The sequence below is a fragment of the Montipora capricornis genome, chromosome 2 (genome assembly GCF_036669925.1).
Source record: "Montipora capricornis isolate CH-2021 chromosome 2, ASM3666992v2, whole genome shotgun sequence".
Lineage (NCBI taxonomy): Eukaryota > Metazoa > Cnidaria > Anthozoa > Scleractinia > Acroporidae > Montipora > Montipora capricornis.
The window spans coordinates 47,002,816-47,024,667 of record NC_090884.1 but is presented as its reverse complement, the minus strand read 5'-3'; the positions used below and the strand labels follow the sequence as shown (position 1 = coordinate 47,024,667).

At 39.3% G+C, this 21,852-nt stretch overlaps 1 protein-coding gene across 3 annotated transcripts; it reads right to left on the bottom strand.

The window, feature by feature from the left end:
* Nucleotides 1-364: 364 nt before the first annotated feature.
* Nucleotides 365-21,830, bottom strand: LOC138024491 (pre-mRNA-splicing factor SYF1-like). 3 transcript variants are annotated; one of them, XM_068871718.1, is made up of 28 exons: nucleotides 20,674-20,824; nucleotides 19,454-19,509; nucleotides 18,234-18,385; nucleotides 17,619-17,672; nucleotides 16,522-16,591; nucleotides 15,886-16,083; nucleotides 15,707-15,802; nucleotides 15,007-15,045; nucleotides 14,657-14,701; nucleotides 13,909-14,028; nucleotides 13,395-13,454; nucleotides 11,890-11,974; nucleotides 11,333-11,405; nucleotides 10,518-10,817; nucleotides 10,018-10,093; nucleotides 9,743-9,829; nucleotides 8,819-8,932; nucleotides 8,519-8,605; nucleotides 6,983-7,058; nucleotides 6,741-6,850; nucleotides 6,206-6,309; nucleotides 5,592-5,691; nucleotides 5,200-5,316; nucleotides 4,123-4,180; nucleotides 3,482-3,590; nucleotides 2,206-2,309; nucleotides 1,212-1,246; nucleotides 365-557 (listed from the first exon to the last, which is right to left on the bottom strand). In XM_068871718.1, the coding sequence occupies exons 3-28, from the start codon at nucleotides 18,320-18,322 to the stop codon at nucleotides 525-527; spliced, it is 2,439 nt and encodes an 812-aa protein (XP_068727819.1). In that variant the 5' UTR covers nucleotides 18,323-18,385; nucleotides 19,454-19,509; nucleotides 20,674-20,824; the 3' UTR covers nucleotides 365-524. The 3 variants fall into 3 exon arrangements, with proteins under 3 accessions (XP_068727819.1, XP_068727807.1, XP_068727812.1); XM_068871706.1 differs by lacking the exons at nucleotides 19,454-19,509; nucleotides 20,674-20,824 and adding an exon at nucleotides 21,689-21,830 and having other exon boundaries at nucleotides 6,690-6,850; XM_068871711.1 differs by lacking the exons at nucleotides 19,454-19,509; nucleotides 20,674-20,824 and adding an exon at nucleotides 21,689-21,830.
* Nucleotides 21,831-21,852: the final 22 nt, after the last annotated feature.

Genomic DNA, 21,852 nt, shown 5'->3' with positions numbered 1-21,852 from the left:
GCAATATAGACACCACCTTTTGGCGTTAAGCAAGGGGGTGCAGGCAGACACCACCATCTATTTTGTGGTTTGGTGGGTCCTGTTCGAGTGTAGTAGTTTTGACCACTTCCCTAAGCTTCAAGTAGTTGGGCAGTTACTGGTTCATCCTGGTTCATCGTTTCCGTTCGGCGCATGCGTATTCACTCGCGCTCCAGCTCGTACCAGTTAGGAGAATATTAGCTGTATTTATCTGCTACCAGGAGCACTCCACTGTAATTTTAGCTTTCACACCTCCCCCAGAGAAACCATAAGAAGGCCTGTTTCATTTGAAACACATCAACACAACGATGTTATGGTAAAGAGAAAACAATCAACACGGTTTATCAACGTTTAAATGACTCGTGCTTCGTTCAGAAACGTTACTGTTTATTGACAATTTGTTCACTGCCCACTTGAGTTACATGACAACCTGATAACCTGTTTCACTATCAAAAACATCTGCAGCAGTTTCAGTTCGTATTTGCTTGGCACAGTGGAACTCATCATCAGTCATCATCTTGTCTTAATCCACCAAAAACCTGAAGTAAAAAAGAAACGACAACAGCGTGAGATGATACAATCGACCTTCGATTTAACGAGCCCATTCAAGTCTCCAAAAAGAACGAAATCCTAATAAAACAAACTTCATAATAGACTAATTTCGATATATTAAAATTCAGTCCTAAACTAAAGACATCATCTCGAGGCTCTGGGGAATAAATATAAGGATTTGTACGAGTCTATTCCCCAGAGCCTCGAGATGATGCCTTTTGTTTAGGCCTGAATTTTAATATATCGAAAGTGGTCTATTTCCCTGGCCCTCGACACCTTCCTAAATCGTGGTTCGACGAAAACAAGAATATTAATAATTACATGCTTAATTACAAACTAAATTAGATGCAAAAGTGATAAGAGTCGGCATTTATATCTCCTAGTTTCGTAACCGATCATCCAACTGAAATCAGCAACAAGTGCTTTAGTTATCACAGCAAAATTTACGTTACGGCTTTAAGTTGGTTTCCAAAAACCCACTAATTAGTTTAGGGACAGACAATTGAATTTTGGAGGAGATGGGAGTAGGTGAGAAATAAACATTTATTGATGTTCCACATTCAATGCCGGTTTTTTCCTTTCTTCAGAAATAATTGTTGTTTAAACGACGAAGAGGAAATAAACTAATTTTCGTGAAGTACCTTGATTGGGACTGCTTGCTGTTCAACTTGAACGTCTGTGGAGAGACGGTTTTCATTACAAAGCGTAACAATGAGTTAATGCATGGAGATGGTTATGAAACTCGACAAGTCTTTTTGTTTCATGTTTTCGTCTTATTTAAAAAAAGCCTGGTTTTCACTAACGACGCAAGCACAAGCATAAGAAGCTTACGCTCAGACGCGGGGAATCTGGAACGAGTGCTTTAATAGCCCTTATCGGAGTGATCAGCGGTTTTGCCACATAAACGAGGCTAAGGGCTCATTTTGTATTGAATTGACCCTTAAGCCTCTTTTGCATGTAGTTTTAAACAAAAGAAAATGTGCCTGCAGGCTCAACTCCAATAAGGTCTATTGGCCAGACGTCGCAAATTTCCTTGTGCTTATGCTTCGTTTCGTTTTCACAAGACGCAAGCGAACGCAAGCGAACGCAAACGAACGCAAGCGAACGCAAGCATAACCGCAAGCACAAGGGAAAATGAAAAATTTTGATCCTTATGCTTGTGCTTCTTCTTGCGTCAACCCCGTTTTCACAGTGATATAAGCGCTCTTACGTATGTTTGTCTTGCGTCGCTAGTGAGAAATCAGGCTTAGTGTTTCATACCGGTAACCAGTCCCTCTATTAACTGTGATGAAACGTACCATTGATTTATGACAACACAAGAAAATGGTCAAAAGCATCCCGATCAACCGAGATCGGGCAAAGAGGCCCTTAGGCGGCTAATTGGCAACGAGGACCATCTTGACTTAGTCAAACGAAAGACTACCGCTTTTTCCCGAGTTCGCAATCTGCAATGGTTTTCGGCCATGGGCGATATGTATCGCGGTTTTTAGGCGATTTTCTTTGCAGCTACTTACAGTTCATTGTGTTGCCTATGTAAACCCAACAATGATTTCGTATCGGATTTGCTAGTGGCCCATATTTCAACTTTTACCTCCCAAAATTGGAAGACAGCACCGAAATCTTAAATCTGAGTACCTTGTTCATTAGCATTATCATCATCATCATCTTCGTCAATGTCTATTTCTTCCGGGTTTGCCACAGCTTCCGTCTCTTTATTGTCAGAATCACTGGTTTCCCCTCTGTATAAAGATATAAAGGTCAAAGAAGCTCAATGAAGTTTTCCTAAGCACGAAAGGCAAGATGAGCGCCTCAAATTCCCGCCGCAAACTGAAGTTCCCACTGTCCTTCAAACCAGAGGCGATTGGTTTAACGCATGGGTTTATGCTCCTTCCAAATGTTGTGAAAATGCCATTACTTTTGATAATGATGTCCCGTACTAACCTTTGACCACGATTTCCTATATCAATAGCAAGGGGAATTAAATTGGACAATACCCTCACTGTTTGACCATCCTAAAAACAATGGCCTCACGCTATGCGTTTGATCATTAAGAGGACCTCCAGTTCAGACATATGCTAGGTAAACCACCGCACTAAAGCTCCGATTATTCGAGCTTGTATAACGTGACTCGATGGCGTGTCTTCGAACAAAGTATAAGATTCGGCTCTGACTCTTCTTTTCTTAAATTTTTTTTTTTTTGGGGGAAGGGGGTGGGGTCACGATTTGGCTGCGCATGCGTAAGATTTCTTTGCCTCCTAGAGACACGTTTCAGAGAAGGCAGCCCAAGCAGGATTCGAACTCGGTATCTCCTCATTCAGAGGCATTCGCGATGACCACGAGACCACGGAACACTACGTGGCAGACTATCGGGAAAAAGTGTGTGCGTGACAGGAAACGAGTTTTTGCGTTTTCGTTGCAGGCAATGCCATATCCGGTTATCGTTTGATTAGGTAACACATCTCACCGGGCTAATATTCTCCCCGTGTTGTTGAAATATTTTAAAATACCATCGTAGAAACTTGTAAAGCATCCGTTTATTCGTTTTGATTGGAATCAATGCCGTTAGAAAAGTTTTAAATGTAAACAACTATTCTACGATCACACTTGACCCTATTTTTGGGTCACTTAGGACTGGATAATGACCAAGATACTGTAACATACGAAATACGAAAAAGACTGAAATACTGTGAACTTTAAGGGAAACCGGCTAAAATCCTTCGCACAAAGTGTAGGCTACCCGTAGCCTCTTGTTGAAAAAACAAAAAAGGTGACGGTACGCCACGAAGGAATCTTGACGAACGAAACAGGGAGCGACGGACGATCCAAGTGTGTGACAACCTGTTACTGATCGAAAGTCATGCTTCAATTCTTGAAATCACCAAAAAGACATTTCACTGAAACATAATCAAACCTGACAAACAGGACTTTTTCTTTTAACTTGGCAGTCACATCCTTGGCTGCTACTGCTTGAGCCTGCTGTTCTAACCGCTGCATGTCATCAACAACTGGTTCATCTGTACCTTGACAGCAAAAGACAAAAGAAAAAAGACGTATTTTCCGATACACTTCCAGTTGTCTCGTTTCCAGGAAACTGGAGAAAATTTCGGAAGAGAAAATTAAAGATTTCAAACAGGAATTGCATTTAAAAGTGACAATGGTGGCAATTGCTCTCTTGTGGCACTGGGCTTAAGAAGGTCAACAACTGCAGTTCGTAGTCTTGTAGCCAATAAGACGGAGATAACTGCGAGTGCCACCGTAAATAGCAATCCCGCAACAGCCTACTTTCGATATATTAAAATTCAGTCCTAAACAAAAGGCATCATCTCGAGGCTCTGGGGAATAAATATAAGGATTTGTATGAGTTTATTCCCCAGAGCCTCGAGATGATGCCTTTTGTTTAGGACTGAATTTTAATATATTGAAAGTGGGCTATTAACGAATAAGAAACGCGTGGGAGTATAATGAGGGCGGAACGTAGATGGCGGTGCCAATTCCTCAAAATCAGTGATTTCTAAGTGCGGACCAATGCTTTAACAGCCAAATGTTTCTTACTTGCTCCAGCGGTTTTGCTTGCAGCTGCTGCCAACATTTGCGCCGACATGAAATTAACCTAAGGAGAAATAACTTAAGCGGGTTACAACAGTTGAAACGTTCGCGTTTACTCTCACAAACGTTACGTTTTCTCGCCAGCAGCTCGAATTTCATGGATGAGGAGGCAGTCTTCGTTTCAGGGGTGAATCAAGCCTTAGTCTCTCATCCTTAAAAAAAAGGTCGTAATTACTCACCCTTTTAATTACTGTTGGGAGGCAGTTGCGATAAGATGGGGTTGCCTGCGTAATTCAATATTTTTGCGCTACATGCATTTTTTTCCAAAATTTCCAAAAATTTGGTTAGATCAAATGTACACTATTTCCACTATGGGCCGGGAAACCCCCTTGCTTCGCGAAGAAACGTACAATTTACAGTTACAGTGATTAATTAAAGTGCCCCTGTGATTAAAAAAAAAATCACTTCCATTTTTCCTTCAGATTTTGAAAGTGTTTGTTAAACACCTGACTGGCAAAATCTTGAGCTTTAACTTTTATCCAAAGGCCGGTAAGTTATGGATTTCAAGGTCCGCCATTACTCAGGTTAAAGACTGACCGATTGGACCTCACAGGGTTGGATCCAGGGAAAAGTGACGTCAAAGGCTCACTAGCTTAAAATTTCAGTGTGAATGCAGCTTATTGTACATGGAAAACGGGAGTTTAAAAGTCTGAAAGCCTAAAACTCCCGTGTTGCATGTTAATTCTGCGGCGTACACACGCATTGCATTCTTAACCCATTCAATCCTAAACCGGCCTAAACAGGCCAGACTTAGTATTTTACTCTGTCTAACGCCAGACGATTTCACTCGTCAATGGGGAACCCCCAGGAGTCAATGGGTTAAACTAGTGAGCCTTTGACGTCATTTTCTCCTCGATCCAGCTCTTTCAAGATCGTTAGTAATGGCAGACCATTAAATAGGAAAATTCACAGCGGCCCTGAAAACTCACTTTAAGGACTAACGGTTAAGAAACGCTTGAAGTTTTCTATAGCTTTCACAAAGCGATGAAATGGCGAAAAATATGACAATTTACTACGCCTGACCTGTGTGTTAAATTGCGCCTGCACGCTCCTTTTGATTCGTAACATTTCACGGAATGTATCCTCGTTTCCATGCCGAACCTCGAAGTCATGCCACACTTTCCAGAACGCCGGGGTGGTCTGTGAAAAAAAGTTGTTTCAAGAAGTGATGTCCATTCAAACGAAGATGACGTAAGCACGTCATTCCAAAATACAATTTCAAGAAACTGTTGTCTTGAAGTCGTTCCGAAAAGGGGAATCTTTGTTCACAAATTTTGTCTGATTAGTTACAGTACAAGCTCACCGTATTCCTACTTGACACAGAAACAACACAGTTTCTGGACAATTCGCAAAATGGGATTCTTTGAAATTTCTTTGTTCTGAGCTCGGAAATTCGACATAGTTGATGTGCCTACCCGCGGATCCGCCAATTGTGAAGCGTGCATATAAATTGCTCTAGCTCGGTCAATCTCTCCCAGTTTACGCTCAAGATCAGCAAACCTCACACACATCTCTCTAAAAAAAGAAAACATAAACAGATAAATTACACGTGCATTTAATGGAGGAAAAGAAGCCCGGCGCGGCAATTAATAGTTTCTTTGCAAAATTTGCAGGTAAATGGAGAAGAAAAATAATGACCTAGTTACTTGAGAACCAAACATTCATTATTTATAACCAGGTAAATGACACGAAGCAAATTTTGATGAAATAAGAACCCCGTCATGATACTGCCAAAATGGAGACATTAACGGATTTTCCATTTCCAGAGACAATCAAACATAATACAATGAGAAAGCGAGAGAGCTGGGTGGGTCACCAAAAAGCTGCCGTGTTTGTACGGTCTTTTTAATCTACACCAACGCCGCACAACAGTTATAAAAGGGTAAACTAAGGTAAAATTTAAACTTGAGGCCACAGGTTATCAGTTGATTAAGCATGCTTTTATGACATTTAAAAGAAACAAAAGGCCACGAATGGTAAATTGGACAAGGTGAGCCGAGGATAAAGAGGGCGCAAACAGCTTGGTTACCTCGCTTGATCATCTAGTAACACTTCAATGGCTTTTTCGTAGATTTCACGCGTGTGTGTCACACCAAATATCTCCGCTGCTTGTTTTATATACAGGTTGAACATCTGTACAAAAAAAAAAACGCACCCACAAAACGCGTGATTTTAAAGATTCAGTACTACAACAAAATGTAGTGGCATTCAAAAACCACATGTGCAACGACTGCTTGGAGCAGAATAGCAGAACTAAATCCAAGCAACCAATCACTAACGACACAGACAATCAAAATGAACCAATCACAACGCAAAGCAATCCTACAGGCGCGGGAAAACGCGTGCGTGCAAGTCATTAACAGTTTTGCTCTTCAATCTGATTGGTTCAGAGGGTGGCATGAGATTTACGAGTTGTAACGCAAACCAGAAACAATCCGGCCTAAACTTACTTTTGTCACAAAATTTAAAAGCGGGATAATATGAGTGGCGTAATGCCGGATTGTAAAACGTACTACAATTAATGCCGTTTGAACTCTTTGATTTTTGGTTGGTGAAAAGCTTACTTCAAATTGTTCCTCTGGTAGGACGGCTTTAGTAGCTCTCTCGTATATCGTCATAGCATGACGAGCAAGACCATGCTCTTCCTCAAGCTTGGCGTACATCAAATAAAAACCTGAAAAATTAAAGATAGGGAGTCAAAGTGTTAGCCGCAGAAATTATGAGGAAAGCCTATAAAGCAAACAAAGTACCCAAACACAAAGAAACCAACAAAAAAAGAGGAGGAAAATTCAGTAAGCCAGCTCACATTTTGCAAATTTAGCAGGACAACCTTCCAAAACTTGTTCAAAGAGGTCCCTTGCACGCTCCAATTTCTTGCCACCCTGCGAAAAACAAAATTCCCGTGATCGCGAATTAAAAGAGTTTTTAAAGCAAAGACTACCACCACACATTAACAAAACATGTTGACCTATTTTATGCTATCTGATATACAAAGGAGATGCTCTCTCCGGTACACATTTATTACTTGCCATTGTTACAGTTGCGCTGAATCAATTTGTTGTCGTTTCATTGCCAAAAAAACAACAAAAACCAAATGGGGGGCGTAAACATCAGTTCAGATATTCTAAAATATACTTGAAGGCACTTGTTGTTTCTAATGTACAGGTCCAATTAGTGCCTAATTGGCTGCCAAAACAAAGGGTACTTTTGTTCCAGTGGTTGGTGCATTTGGACAACAACAACAGCAGCAACAATTACTATCTTCCCTGTGCACTTACGGAGATTGGACAAAACGTTACGTTTATTGCGTGAGTCACAAAACCACTGACGTCCGACAGCAAGAAATTCGAATTAGGAGCGCCGGAACAGCTTTCCCAGTTGTTGTAATTGGAAAGAGTGCGTGTGTCAATTGGCCAGAATAGACCTTTTTACCAATACGGCGGCCATTTTGATTTCTATTGTTTCGAATAGCTATTATGGGATGCCCAGGGGGCAAATACATATTAATTTGCCCCCCGAGCATCCCATAATGTCTTTCGAAACAATAGAAATCAAAATGGCCGCCGTATCTGCAAAAAGGTCTATTGATGGCACTTGGTGGCAAAGCGGTTCCAAATATGGACAGCCTGACAAAACGATAACTCCATTCCAAGGAAAGATATGACAGATGTAAGTTCCGAATCAGGAGCCCCTGCTGAGAATGAGTGTTTGATGCGATTTGTTTTTAAATGGCCGCCATAACGAGAATTCGGCTCAGTTCAGCTTTACTCACACTTATTGTATTAACACAAATTACCAAGGATTTACTTAATATTACAGCGAAAGTGGAGGCAGGATGGTATTGTGGTTAGCAGGTCGGACTCCAGTCCATAGGGTCGCTCATTCGAGGCCTAGCTCCGTTAAAGTGGACAAGACACGTTGAATAACACAGTCTCCCTTCACACCAATGTATAGGGGAATATTTGCTTACATTTTTTACCTCATTAGCATACGCCCCTCGTTTTTTAATCCGTCAGCCGAAAATAAAGAACTGAATTATTGAAAGTTCTTTGCATAATGAGGTCTCTCTGAAAATCTGGACTCGATATATCAAATAATCTCTGAATAATTATCTTTTGGAAATTCGAGTTTGGGAATCGAACACGGGCCACATTGGCGGGGGGTGAGTGGTGTCACCACTGCGCCATCCCTGCATCCCTGTAACAGAGAAAGGAAGACACGACGTGGCGACCAGGGGAAGCGTGCTTTGGTCAGAAGACTATAAGCGTTTGAACTGACCACCGCAAATGTGAAATAAATACACTATATCAACCTGTTTAAATTCTTCTGAAATCAAACTTACATATCTGTGGATAAACTTTGTCAGATACGTGTTCCAGATATCAAACACATTTGGCCATTTGAACATCGCAACGCCGCGCTCATAAATCTGAAAACAAACAATACCAGGAAAGAAGTCAACAAGAGGGTTTTTTTACAGACGGAGTTTTAACCCGTGATAAGTCCTTATCTTAGATTTGTACGGAGTGAGATTACTGCGCGACATAAAACAGACTTCAAGGAGAACGCAGGTAACACCGCGATGACATGGACCCACAGAGCACTGAGGTAGGTAAAGTAAATATCATGCGTTTGAGCTAACCTTGAAAGCTTCCTCAAAATAGTGATGCTCTTCAAGAAACGTACAGAAGTTTATGATGATCTGAGGAGTTGCTATTCGCAGGTCCAAAATACGGTTGTATACTGCCTTGGTCGACTGCAGAATTGAAAAGGAGAGGAAAAAAGTTACTTACAGGTAACACAGAACGAACGAGTGGCTGCAGTGCACTAAAACTTACAGAGGTATTCACAACATCTTATTTCATGTGATCGGCATCGGCCCCAGCTCCATTGTATTTAGAATAAGGAATCGTGACCATTGCTCCTGTTGCATCTTTATTTGTATCCAGTCTTTTACATGTGCTAAGTAAACTAACAACGGCTGCAGCTTGTACAAATCCGCCAAATTGCCACAAATACTCGATATTTTTGGTCGACAAAAATGACTGCGTACTGAGCCGAAAATGTGGGGATATTGGCCGAGGGTTCTGCTTTTATATTATACTTCAGTAACACTCCTCAAATGTTAATTTTTAACAGTATTTTATCAAGGGCTAGCGTGCTTCAATAGGGGTTTGGTACAGGGTAGTTCTTAGGGGTTGTCACGGAATCCCTAAGAAGACACACTTCACCATCTGATCATCAACATAGACACGCACATACTGTATAACCTATTGAGAGTGTCTAAAGGTGATAACAGAAGCTTTAATAGGCGTGGATCCGAGTAAAAAACTGAACTGAACTTGATTGATTTTAGGACACTAAGCACAATTTCCAAGATCTCATATACCAACCGCGCTTTCGAGGAAGACAGTTTTCCGACAAATTTTAACTTCTGGGATTTTTCCACGCTTGATTTTTTCCCATTCCAACGCGGTTTGAAAACGGAGGAGGCCCACCGAGATCTGAGATTAATTAAGGAAAAGAGAAACTTCCTTCCTTTCGTTTTTAATGTCACCATGGTTACCTGAAATGTGCCTAAACTCTCTTCCAGGTCGGCATACATGGACCACAGCTTTAAAGACTTATAGACACGTCTTTGTACCGTTTCAGTCTGTGAAGAAAAAAATACGAGATTTTTTTTGATCATGCAACGTCGTCAATTGCCTCTTCTCCTAATGGAATGAACAGTGCTCAATGCCAATATACGATAATACTTTTCTATGCAAGTGTTTCCAGTGATCGAGAGGCCATTCGGCAGGGGTTTGAATGTGTTGACTTGAGCCAAATTAAACCTCCCACCTCATCATAGTAGTCTGTCTTCGCAGACGGCATGGCTGTTGCTCTCCTCATAAGATCAAGAGCCTGTTGGTAGTTTCTGAAAAGAAATTATTTCAAAACTAAAATTAAAAAGCTGACAAGAATGCTTTAGCATGTTTTTTGTTTCCTCATGCCCATCTTACTTAGTGCTTTCTTATCAAGTTTTACCAGCAGAGAACTTCAAAACAAAACGAGGTATGACTAATATTTGGCCCTGGGTCATGGCGCATGACCTTGGCCCTCCCACTCGGTCAATAAGTACATAGCTCGATTCATTTAACGTAAAAAACTGCTGTGATCTAAGCAGTCACAACAATCACAACCACTGGACCATACATAACCTCCTTTTGTAGTCAAAGGACCACAATGAATATTGAATATTCATTCTAATTGGCAGCGCGTGGATGGGAAATCCAGCTAAAAGCAACGGTTGATTCATTCACCTCTCTCAATACTCTTGCAAAAAAAAAAAAACTACTCACTCATGTCTGATTTCCATTTCACTAAACTCACACCATACACTGGCCAAGTCATCCACTTTGCGATAATTCACTTTCGTAGCTTTATCAAATATCACCCTAGCCTCCGCAAGCTGTCTGTGCTGTTCGTAAAACTTAGCAAACTCCACCCACAGTGTGTGAGGTTTTCCTGATGCCAGCTTTGGATTCACCGTCTGGACTGCTTCTGTGTATGTGTTGATGATTTCTTTAGGTTTTCCCTCATATAACTTGATTCTTTTATGCCACTCGTGGACATTGTGAGGGTTTTGGCGCAACAGCACACTACAAATTTGATAGAAAATAAGAATGTATAGAGGATATTAGACGGTGGCGAGAAGATATGAATTTTATGTTTGAGTGGCAAGAACAATTTTATGTTCTTGCCAGAAGAACATAAAATTCAAATCTTTGAGCTACATTGTACCATGCAATTTTCTTTTTATCATATGGACAATAAATATACACGGTAGAGATTGAAAAGCAGGCTTTAATACAAATCCTGGGTATCAATACAAACAAAAAAAAAGCAAGTTAAAAAGGGCAGGAATCGTGACTCAATATGACCACTCATGTTACATGCCAGAAATAGCCACTGGCTTCCCAGATGTAGTGGTCACATTGACTCTACGAGTATTTCAGTTTCCGGTAAAACACTCCTGTAAATATAACAATTTTTTTTTTAGAGACTTGAAGCAATCTACCAAGGAGATACTGTAACATATTATATAACTTGAAGTGATAACATGGGTTAAACTAAAATTTCTTTAAAAGCCAGAGAACTCTCTATTTTTTATTACCTGCTAAGCAGCAGGGGTCTTCTATCCATTAAATTCTCGAATCTTGCCATCCTAAGTTCCAAGTCAATATCATCTAAAAGACAAAAGCATCAACAACACTTCACATAACAAAAACATGTTGAACACGATGTAAAATTCTTAGTCTAACAATAATATTATCATCAATTAAAGTCCATTTGTGTGGACAGGACTTATGGTCCTGGCATTGGTCGTTCAAAAAGGTGGATAACGCTATATCCACCAGATAAATCACTATTCAGCGGATAAAAACTAGCAAAACCAATAATTGAGTTATCTAGTGGATAGTGTTATCCACCCTTCGAACAGCTGGGGCCTGGGGATAATGGATACTGAGGGATGTAAGGAGAAATAATGCTATGCATGATTACACTGAAATTGTCACCATCCCTTCAGTTAGTCAAGTTTCAAGTTGACACCTTAAGCCTTGTCCCAGGCCACAGCATCAATGCTCAGCAATCATATTATAATAATTTGCTAACAGACAATACCCTGGGAACAGTACTGTTACGTGGGTAAAAAAATGTCAAAGTCTGCACCTTCTTCAGTAGCTCCCATTTCTGCCGTTGTTTCCATTTTCGCACTTATCATGCTTTCTTCAAACTGTGCATATGCATCAAACACCTTGAAGCAACAAACAATCAGTCACTTAATATTTGCTTTGTCAATCACCAAGTAATGCATGTGCTAGATGCTTGGCAACTAAAACATGCACTTTTGTCCAGAAATGCTTGTTATTAGATGCACGCCCAATTTTGACATCCCATACGAAGTGTCCCTTTAAGTTTAAACATTTGCTACTTGGTACCTATTTCCAACAATGAGGTAATGGTAAAGGTAAGCATTATTTTAACTTTGGGTAATTATGCAGCAGTTAATCTTTACTTAAAGAGCAGCATTTGGGGGACACTTTGTGACATAAATTGCCTGTATTTCCGAGACACGAGTGATGTTGAAGTTGGCGCGAAGAGCAAGGGAACATTTTGTGAAATCTATGTGCATCTAATTAGGGTCAGTCATAGACATATCTGAACTCATAAACAGGTCTCTGGACTGCCCCCATTGACTAGTAAAACTGTCTGCCATTAAAGGGGCATGGTCATGAGCTGCGCATACTTGAGTTTGTTTGCTCTCGAGCCCACGGAAAATTCTAGCCGCCATCATGGATTCACACGTGGGTCGCCGGAGTTTCTCCTTTGTCCACCATGGCCCTCCCCAGTGGACGGATGCCATTTTGAATTTGTTGATCCAACTTGAAAAAAGTTAACCTAACACTTTTCAAGTTTTCACAAGACGCTAGCGCATGCGCTTCTCGCGACAGTTTCCCTTTAAGACAGAGTAAAATCTATTAAGTCTCACTCCCAGGAGCCATTGGATTAAGACAGGTAAATTTAATGAATATCATAGGTATTCCTATTGTAGTTGTGAAAACCCAAAAGAATTCACACTTAAAAGTGCAATCCTACCAATGTACTAACTTTAATTTCACAAGAATATTGATTTCTTTTAATGTTCTTTTTAAGTTAAACTGCTGGGTAAAAAAAAAAAAAGATCTTGGTTTAACAATGTCTTTTTCAGTTTAACCAGGACATGACCCAACTTCTTTAATTTGTCCAATTTCTTTAGGAGTTGAGAACTCATTGTTACAGTGTATTAGCACAACATTCTAAAACGTCTTGGTCTACAAAATTAATGTAAACACAAGCCTTTAATGGCCAAAAATATTCCAGATAATTGGTTTGTCATCTCCTTTCCCACAAAAATTATTGCTAGTAAAAAATGATTGTCAAGGTTTTCCTCCCCAAAGTGGATTGGATCACAGGATTTGTTATAGCGTGTGAAAGGGTTTCTGCTAAAATGTAGTTAACTGCAAGAAACAGAAAGTCAAATGGTCAACTGTAGATATAGCCTGCAACCAAGCTCTACCGATGAGGGGGTGGGGGTGGAAGAGGAAAGAGGGGAAATATCCCTCTTTCCTTCCCCACTCGCCACCCCCTTGAGAGAGCTTGCCCACGGGCTACTGTAATTCATGTGTTCACAGTACTTGTCCAAAATCTCTGACAGTCATCACTGTTTGAATAGCCTCCTCATACACATCACGAGCCTGAAAACCATGAAACAGAAATTTCACTTGGTGGCTTGGAATAACATTATTTCATTCTCGCCAAAGTACTCATTGTCCTTTCTGTTCCCATTCCCAACCTTTTCTTAATTCTTGTCCTTATTATATTGCTGTCCTTACAAGTCCATATCCTCATTAACATTCTCCTTTTAATTTTCATTCTCATTGTCATTGACTCACTTCCATTCTCAATTCTCATCCTGATTCTCCTTTTAATTTTCATTCTCATTGTCATTGACTCAATTCCATTCTCAATTCTCATCCTGATTCTCACCCTGTTCCTTATTCTCAATCTCATTCTTATCCTCTTCCCTGTTCACATCCTCGTTTCTCGTTAATTTTAACCCACTCTTATACTCATTCTCATTCATTCCCATTCACATTTGGATAACTACAAAAAAGCGAAATAAAGGAAATCAAAAACAAAGGAGCTGACCTTTTCAAAGTGTCCACTTCTTATAAAGAAATCAGCAAGAGAGTTCCAAAGTTGACCCAAACTGTCAGAAAACCTGCGCAATCCCCCACGAATAATGTCAGTAACTTTGAGACTCTTTATCTAAAGAAATCAATAAATGAAGCCAGTGCACTTGTTAATACCTATTAATAGCATGCATTAATTATAAAAACAATATCAGTATTTTAAGATGAATGACTCTACTCGACTGCTTTAGTGTGCAACTGTAAAATAATAATATTATTATTATTGTCAACATTCCATGATTGTCAAAAAGACTAAAGGTAGAAAAGGAATGAATGTAGGTAATGACTTTCTAAGTGAAAGATCATCATAGTTAGACATAGCTTAATGCTTCTCTTGTTTGGAGACTTATGACTTAGCTTTGCCCATTCCTCAGGCACAGCTGACAACTGAAATTGATCATCTGGTGTTAGACAGAGACTAAGAGTAAGTCTTACTCCCAGGGGTCAATAGGTTGAAAAGTTACAAAGACCCATCATATCAACACTATCGTCTCAAGTCTTCATCAAGGTTGATCCAAAGTAAATTGCAAAAGTCCTTTTCTGTGCTCAAAGGAACGGATGAGCCATTAATTAACAGAAACAAGCACCCTTTTCTTTCAGTAAGATGCAAATCAGGTAAAAGGCCACCATCATCACATGGGGTTCAAAGGAGAGGAGGCAGACTAGCTCCAAAGATGTTACAAATGTTTCCACTTGATCCTTACCTTGTCTGGATTCTTGGAAATAAGTTCACAAAGCTCTTGCCAAAGCTAAAAAAGAAGGACAGCTTTATTTTACACCAGTGTTGTGGATGGTGATGTTAATGAGTAAAGGTGCAAATTACTTCAACTTGATTTGATTTGAAATTCCTTTACCTGGGACCCTTATCAAACATGTAAAGAAGACACAAGGAAACTACCAGGATAAAATAGTTTTAGTTAAACCAATTTTTTCCCAAAAATATGACACTGAAGGTATACATACACAAACAGTTCTTTGCTCAGTGTGTAATTCACAAGTCTCAGATCACCTGTTACATGATTATTCATATTTGGTTTCGTGAAACTTTAAATACCTTATGATTTGATTTCCCCTCCTTGGAAACAAATTTCTCCTACAAAAGATCAAGAATACCACACACAACATCAATTTATAGCCAGAACCAGGCATTTAGAAGGATTAACTCTTACAATGCCTTCAAATTAACACATTTCGTGGATGATATATACTCCTCCAGAAGAATGTGAGGGTTTATCATGCATGCAAGTGTTCCTTCAAACTGTAGCATTTTCTTTGCAAACTGACAGGTCTGGCCGGCCAGTTCTGACAAAAGGGAAGAGCCCTTAGAGTATTCAGCTTACTTGACCTTCTACACAAAACATTATAATTTATCGTTCAAAGAACTTTGGCCCTAAATTTTTGACTGCAGAGGCACACTTAAACAGATAGACTTAAGACTTATTAAATAGTAATAAACTGTTCACTGATTTTTACTGTTGTTTATATTATGATTACCCTGGCCTTCGGATACAGGAATCGCTCAAATGAAGAAGCAAAGATGGATATTGTCAGATTCTCACATTCTGGAATTCTATTACAATCCTAAACAGTTGTAAGTCATTAAAACACAACTTTTACAAATCAGTGCATGACATTATGGCCAGAAATGAGAGCGGCATTGTGTTCTATATGATTTCGTGTACATTGACAGCCTTTGCTGCTGATTAGTTGGTGACACTCTTTTCATTTATACCAGTAGAGAAGAAATCAAATACCTTGTTGACGATGAATGCCAGCCGTGCTGCTGCTTCGTCCAGCCAGCCCACAGACTTGAGATAATCAATATAATCTTCAGTGTTTTCTGGTTCAAGCTAGATGGATAACAAAATCCCACCTCATTATTGTGCTTTCAAAGGGTTCAATTATGGAACCTCCTCCAGTAGTGTGCACTGACCTTTAAATATCTTCTGTACACTCTCACAGCTGTCTCAGGAATGTGGTGTTTGCGGACAAACTTGAGATAAAGTGGCCAAATGCGGGTGTGCTGAGTGATAGGAAGAGCCCTTAGAGCACGGTCAAAGGTGCGCCTTGATCTTGTCACTTTGCATTGGTCAACTAAGAACTGGCAATAATCTATCCAAATTCTAGGCATCTTTTGATAAAGTACAAGCAATATGTTACATTATTGTATTTTGTCAATACTGGTTCACATGTTCCACATAATGTCTGACATAATGACACTGTATAGGAAAGAAGGGGGTAGTTTCTATAGAAACTGTGAACTGTCAATTCGCTCTGACGAAGGGCTAACGCTCAAAACGTCAGCTTTTAGAATCTCCGTACGGTGACCAATTTACATTATCAACTCTGTTGATAAAACCAAAATTTTTGTATACTATATAGGAAAGTCACACAAGGTACAGTATGATGTACAGTATGATTGAGTGATGTATGCCTGCCTCCAGGGTGAGCAACCAATCATAACAGATAAACAACACAAGGAAAAAAACTCAATCTGGTCTTTTAGAGAACTCTATATTGTAACGTCTGTTAAAAAACAGAGAGGCAAAAATACTGGAACCATTTTTACCTTGTGCATGAAAACCAGGGATCTTTCAAACGCATTGTTAACATCTTCATACGCTGGATCTGTTATAGGTCTGAAATTTGATAAAACCCATAAAAACACTGTATGTTTCAATGTTAAACCCTACGTGTACCATGGTTCATGAGTGTGTGGCCTCAATATGTTGAGAAAATTGTACAACAGATAAAAGCAAGGTTGGTGAAAACCAATACCACCCACCAATACATGGGAGCTCAGTTTGATTCCCTGACTTGATCAGATGTTATACATGGGTTGAGTTTGTTGATTCTCAACTCTGCTCCAATAAATGTTTCTCCAAGTGCTCTTCTTTTCCCATCTCAACAAAAACCAATTAACACCACTGACACATTAGAGCGGTTTTCAAATGAGTGTGGTAAAACCAAAACCAAAGTAATTACTTTGGACAATCAAAAAGGACGGAGACAATCCAGTAAACCAATCAAAACTCAAAGTAATTACACGTAGCCGACACAAAAGGCGGGAAAATGTATACGCGCGAGCCACGATTGGTTTTGGTTTCACTTCTGATTGGTTGAAAAAGTGGCGCGAGAACTTTGAACCAATCACTGAGTGAAGTAGATGCAAAACCACTGAAAGTAATTCGCTAATTACTTTCGACACTCAATTGAAAAGCGCTCTAGAGGAATAGATGGTCTTAATTACATGCTATTTTGATTGTAAATGTTAAAAAATTAAATGCACCTTGTCGTGCTACCATGATCATGGAAAAGAAGTAAATTAAGGGCGTGTTCGATTGACCCTATTCCGGAATAAGAATACGAGGAGTGATGATTAAAACGGTATGTTTAGCGCGCTTCAAAGCAGCAAGGATAATAAAAATATGTTTAAAATAGCGTTTTAGCAGATGTTTGACAATTTTAATGTGAATCTCCGTAAAAACGAAGGATTTCTAACTTATATTACACGTATTCTCATTCCGGAATACGGTCAATCGAATGCACCCTAAATGTTGAATCTTGTTAGCTTTTAAGAGTGATGCATTAACACACAACAAAACGTGACTTCAACGTACAACATGAAGCACCCAATAATTTAATCCATTAATATTGTTCACTGACCTTCCTCGAACTTGCTTTCTCCTTTCTTTAAGATACAGATACCAAATCTTGTAGCTAAAGGGAAAAAAATCTTAAGTTTGTACATGTAAGTTAAGGTCCAAACTCATGAGGTCTACCATCCTAAATTCTGAAGTTGAAGTTTTCAACGACTTAATGAAAAGCCAGGTGACCTCAGGAGGGCAGTTTTTTCTGTTATATCTGCCACTGCTGACCTTTTTTCCACTCCTTCAACAGAGTGATTTCAGAGCAGTATTGTTTTTTTTTTTAAAAATTAACTCTTATTTATTTATTTAAATTAAATTAAACATATTTACAGTAAATACACGTTTAACCCAAGAGATCACTAAAGAGCTCATCTTGGAGACTTGGGTACTGTTACTATTATCAGAAGTCAATGATATCTCACCTGCCATGTGAAGCGTCAAGCTTTGTTGTGTGGTATGTGCTATGAATTGTATGCTTAGTGTTACGGTTGTTTGTAGCCCTATGTCTGGCCTTGGCATAACTACTAGGGCAATCAGATCAACACAACTACTCATGAGGTGGAAAAATAATGATATTTTAATTATTGTTGTTTTTTCTAAGATGACAACAAAGACAGAACAAGGACAGTACCTTCCTGGTAGTTCCTTCAGAGCACGTTCATAAAGCAGATTTAGGGCCTTGTTGGAGCCTTTTTTAGCTTTATGCTCTATGTATCTCATCCAAAATTTCACAGAGTAAGGACTACGGATTATTTCTTCTTCATATGGAAGATCTTCTTCTTCCTAAAAAGAAAACAAGAAATTAACCCCACTTTACAATGATGAAATTGAAATGGAAAACAATGACAAAGGTGCAGTGATGTTCCAACTATTAAAATTTTAATACATTACATAATTACTGATACAATAATTTATAGAAATGATAAAAGAGTTGAAGTCCATTCAAAATTAACAAAAGACTGCCCAATTTTGACAAGACAACAACTGCACATTCTTTCTTTAATCTTTATTTGTCCATGGTGAGAGATTAAAGTTACGTAAACTTCACATAAAGGGCTGTGTCTATTAATAACTTATGTACCAAATAAAAAAGTTAAATACATGAGCTAATTTATATCATATTTGACCCTTAAAATTTAAAATGCCTAGAAAATACCCTAAAGCTTCAAATGATGAAACCAGAAATTTAAAATTATGACTCAGACACTCTGGTAATCAACAAGATTATTTTGGAATAGGTCATCTGAGGTAAAAAGTAAACAAAGTCTTGGTTCAGTAGGGCCCTTGACTCTCTTTGCCATATTCCCATATTTCTTAGACTATTGATTGAGTCATGATATAACAGGTACCAATTATTGAAGGTGCTCCAAAGTACGGCTTCTCTTTATGTGACAACATACACTGTATAGTTGCTATTGAAACATATGAAACTTCAAGTTTCAATATTTACTGTTACAGTATTAACAATGGATGATGATGGTGTTAAGAGTTAGGTTACTGTTCAATAGTTCTCTTACCTGTAAAAAATACACGACTGTCTAGCTACATATTGTAGAGACTCTACAATATGTAGCTAGACAGTTGTGTATTTTTTACAGGTCACAAGTCACAGGTCAGGTTTACAGGTCATTGTCTTAAAATCACCAAAATACCCCTTACCACTTTCCTAACGTAAAAATAGGCCAAAATTATAGCTTTTAGGCCTTGCGCTACCATTAATTTAGGGTTTAAGGGTTGTTTTATCATTGTTACAACAGTGACCTGTAAACCTGACCTGTGACCTGTGCTGCAAAAAATACCTGCTGTTCGGCAGTGCTTTTCCAAGGGTAAAGGGTAATATTTTGAACCAACCTTTTTTGCTGAAGTGCTTGGCACAGCCAATAATTCCTATTACAGTTATATACACCCTGTTGAAATGGGGAAAACTTGATTGCATGGTCCAAGAAATAAAATTATTGTTGTATTCATGATTAATCTTTTTGTGGAAGTAATATCATGCGTGCCCTATGTACGTGAGCAAAGCAGACCAAATCCCATGAATGGGGCAAAAACTACACACTGATATTTTCTGTCTCGCTTGTACTCTGTGGATGCGTTCACTACAAAAATCTGCATGTAGAACTTAAGACTCGGATCTTTTGGCCGTGTAGTTGGACACAAAATCCAAAAATGGCTTGCTATTGAAATCTTGAGAATGAGTGCAATTGATAAAATCCGCAAATAAATCCGTTTTAGGATTTTGTGTTCCAATGAAAATCAGAAAGATCGCAATTTTTAAAACGGATTTCCAATCGAACGCACCCCCAAGTTTCTCAATAGAACACACCCTTAGTTTATTCTTGGGGTAAGTGAATAAGTTAGCCTATTAATTGAACGAAGCTCCACACGGGCGAGGTTTTGAGCAGTAACCAATGTTTCAAATGACATTTTTTTTCTCAAATAATATATGATGCTCATAATAAATTTTTCTGTGTAAGGAAAACTTTTCAGAGAGAACAGGGGATGAAGTGAAAGCAATGTTTTCTGCCTGGTCCACTGTATCTGTGTTGTAGACTATATATGTTGTTTTCTTTGCAAACCTTTCTTGCCAAGTGAGATGGACAGAGGTTTTTACCAGAGTATCTAAAGTGAATTTGGAATTGATTTGGATTTGTGCACCTTTGTGATTGCCTACAGAAATTTTGCGCTAGTGTGCAACAAAAACTGCCGTCCATCGCTCGGTGCATTAATTAGCTTCATGAGTTCTGGGTGACCTTATAAATTGCGTATGTTTCAGCATTTACATGACACTCAAACAAAAACCACTTCATCTTTACTTCATAACTTGCGTTGTTCTTTAGATTACAAGGTCATAGTAAATGTTATAAGTAACTTGTTGTCACATCCAAGTGGGTATAATTGAACTACATGTGAGTTTTGTTCTAACTTTCAAGGAACTTGAAAGACGAAGATGAAATGAGAGCAACAAGGTAATATCACTTGAGATAATTCTTATAAAGTCATGGGTCAGGTTGTCAGAAATTAAAGAAATTAAAATGCTAAATTTTGTAAGATAAATACTAAACCTTTACCTGTTACCCTTTACCCATTGTGGGAGGTGAGGTGGCCTCATGGTTAGTGCATTCGACTCTGGATCAAGTGGTCCGGGTTCGGGCCCCGGCTGTGGACATAGTGTTGTGTTCTTGGGCAAGACACTTAACTCTCACAGTGCCTCTCTCCACCCTGGTGTATAAATGGGTACCGCAAATTTAATGCTGGGGGTAACCCTGCGATGGACTGGCATCCCATCCAGGGGGGAGTAGAAATACTCTGGTTGCTTCATGCTACAGAAACCGGGATAAGCTCCGGCCTAATGGGCCACTTGGCTTGTAAGCAGACTTTAATTTTACCTTTTGCCTTTACCCTTTACCCTTTACCCTTGGAAAAGCACTGCCACCTGCTGCTACGTAGACCTCCATTAATCCCTGCCTGTCTTCTATGACTTCTCACAAAGATGATATACATGCACCATTATGCAACAGATGGCATGATAACTTTGACAAATCCAGAGATGCCAACCTATGGAGATCTACGGAACTTTCCGTATTTTATACTGTGAGCCGATCTTTCGAGCCCTCAGTCTCTTGGTTTGCGGTATACAGAATGTGTAACGAAACTGTAACGCGATCAAAATAACCCATTATTTCAGATGTTTTCGACGGGTTTTGATGTTCTAACGACAAACATATCTCCTCTGGACCCTATGCTCAGAGATGAAGAAATGCATTAAGAAACAATGAAACGAGTTTGAAAAAATCGATCTTTTTTAAACTTGGGGATGCAATTTGAGTCTAGGATGGAGAAACGTCTGTGAAAGGTTCAGAGTCGTTTTTATCCGGGAGATTTAATGACCCGTACGGGAGACCGGGAGATTCGTTCCGTATCCGGGAGACTCCCGGATAATCCGGGAGAGTTGGCATCTATGCAAATCTGCTTTGCTTTGGACATCAGATTTAGCTTGTTAACAAATTTCAAAGCCTTTTCAACAACTCTAAAACCTTGAAAGCTTATCGTCTTTACACGCCAGGATGGATAACATGTACTCACTATAATAAGATTCCTGGAGCTCACAGGCATTTTTGTGTCGTAGTATTCTTGATAGTATGCCTCGTACTATAACAACAAAATTACGAGCGATGATTCCTCAAAATTCAAAGTCGTCGCCATTACGAAAGGTGAGCCAGCGAGCAAAATCAGTGGTCATTCACTTG

What these genes read in the sequence shown, in the direction of transcription:
- LOC138024491 (XM_068871706.1), bottom strand. Translation starts at nt 21,718, where the DNA reads ATGCCTGTGAGCTCCAGGAATCTTATTATA. An exon ending in AGGGGAAATCAAATCATAAG is followed by an intron (nt 14,702 to 15,006) that starts GTATTTAAAGTT and finishes CTTCTTTTTTAG; the next exon opens with CTTTGGCAAGAGCTTTGTGA. An exon ending in AGAGTTTAGGCACATTTCAG is followed by an intron (nt 8,933 to 9,742) that starts GTAACCATGGTG and finishes TCAATTCTGCAG; the next exon opens with TCGACCAAGGCAGTATACAA.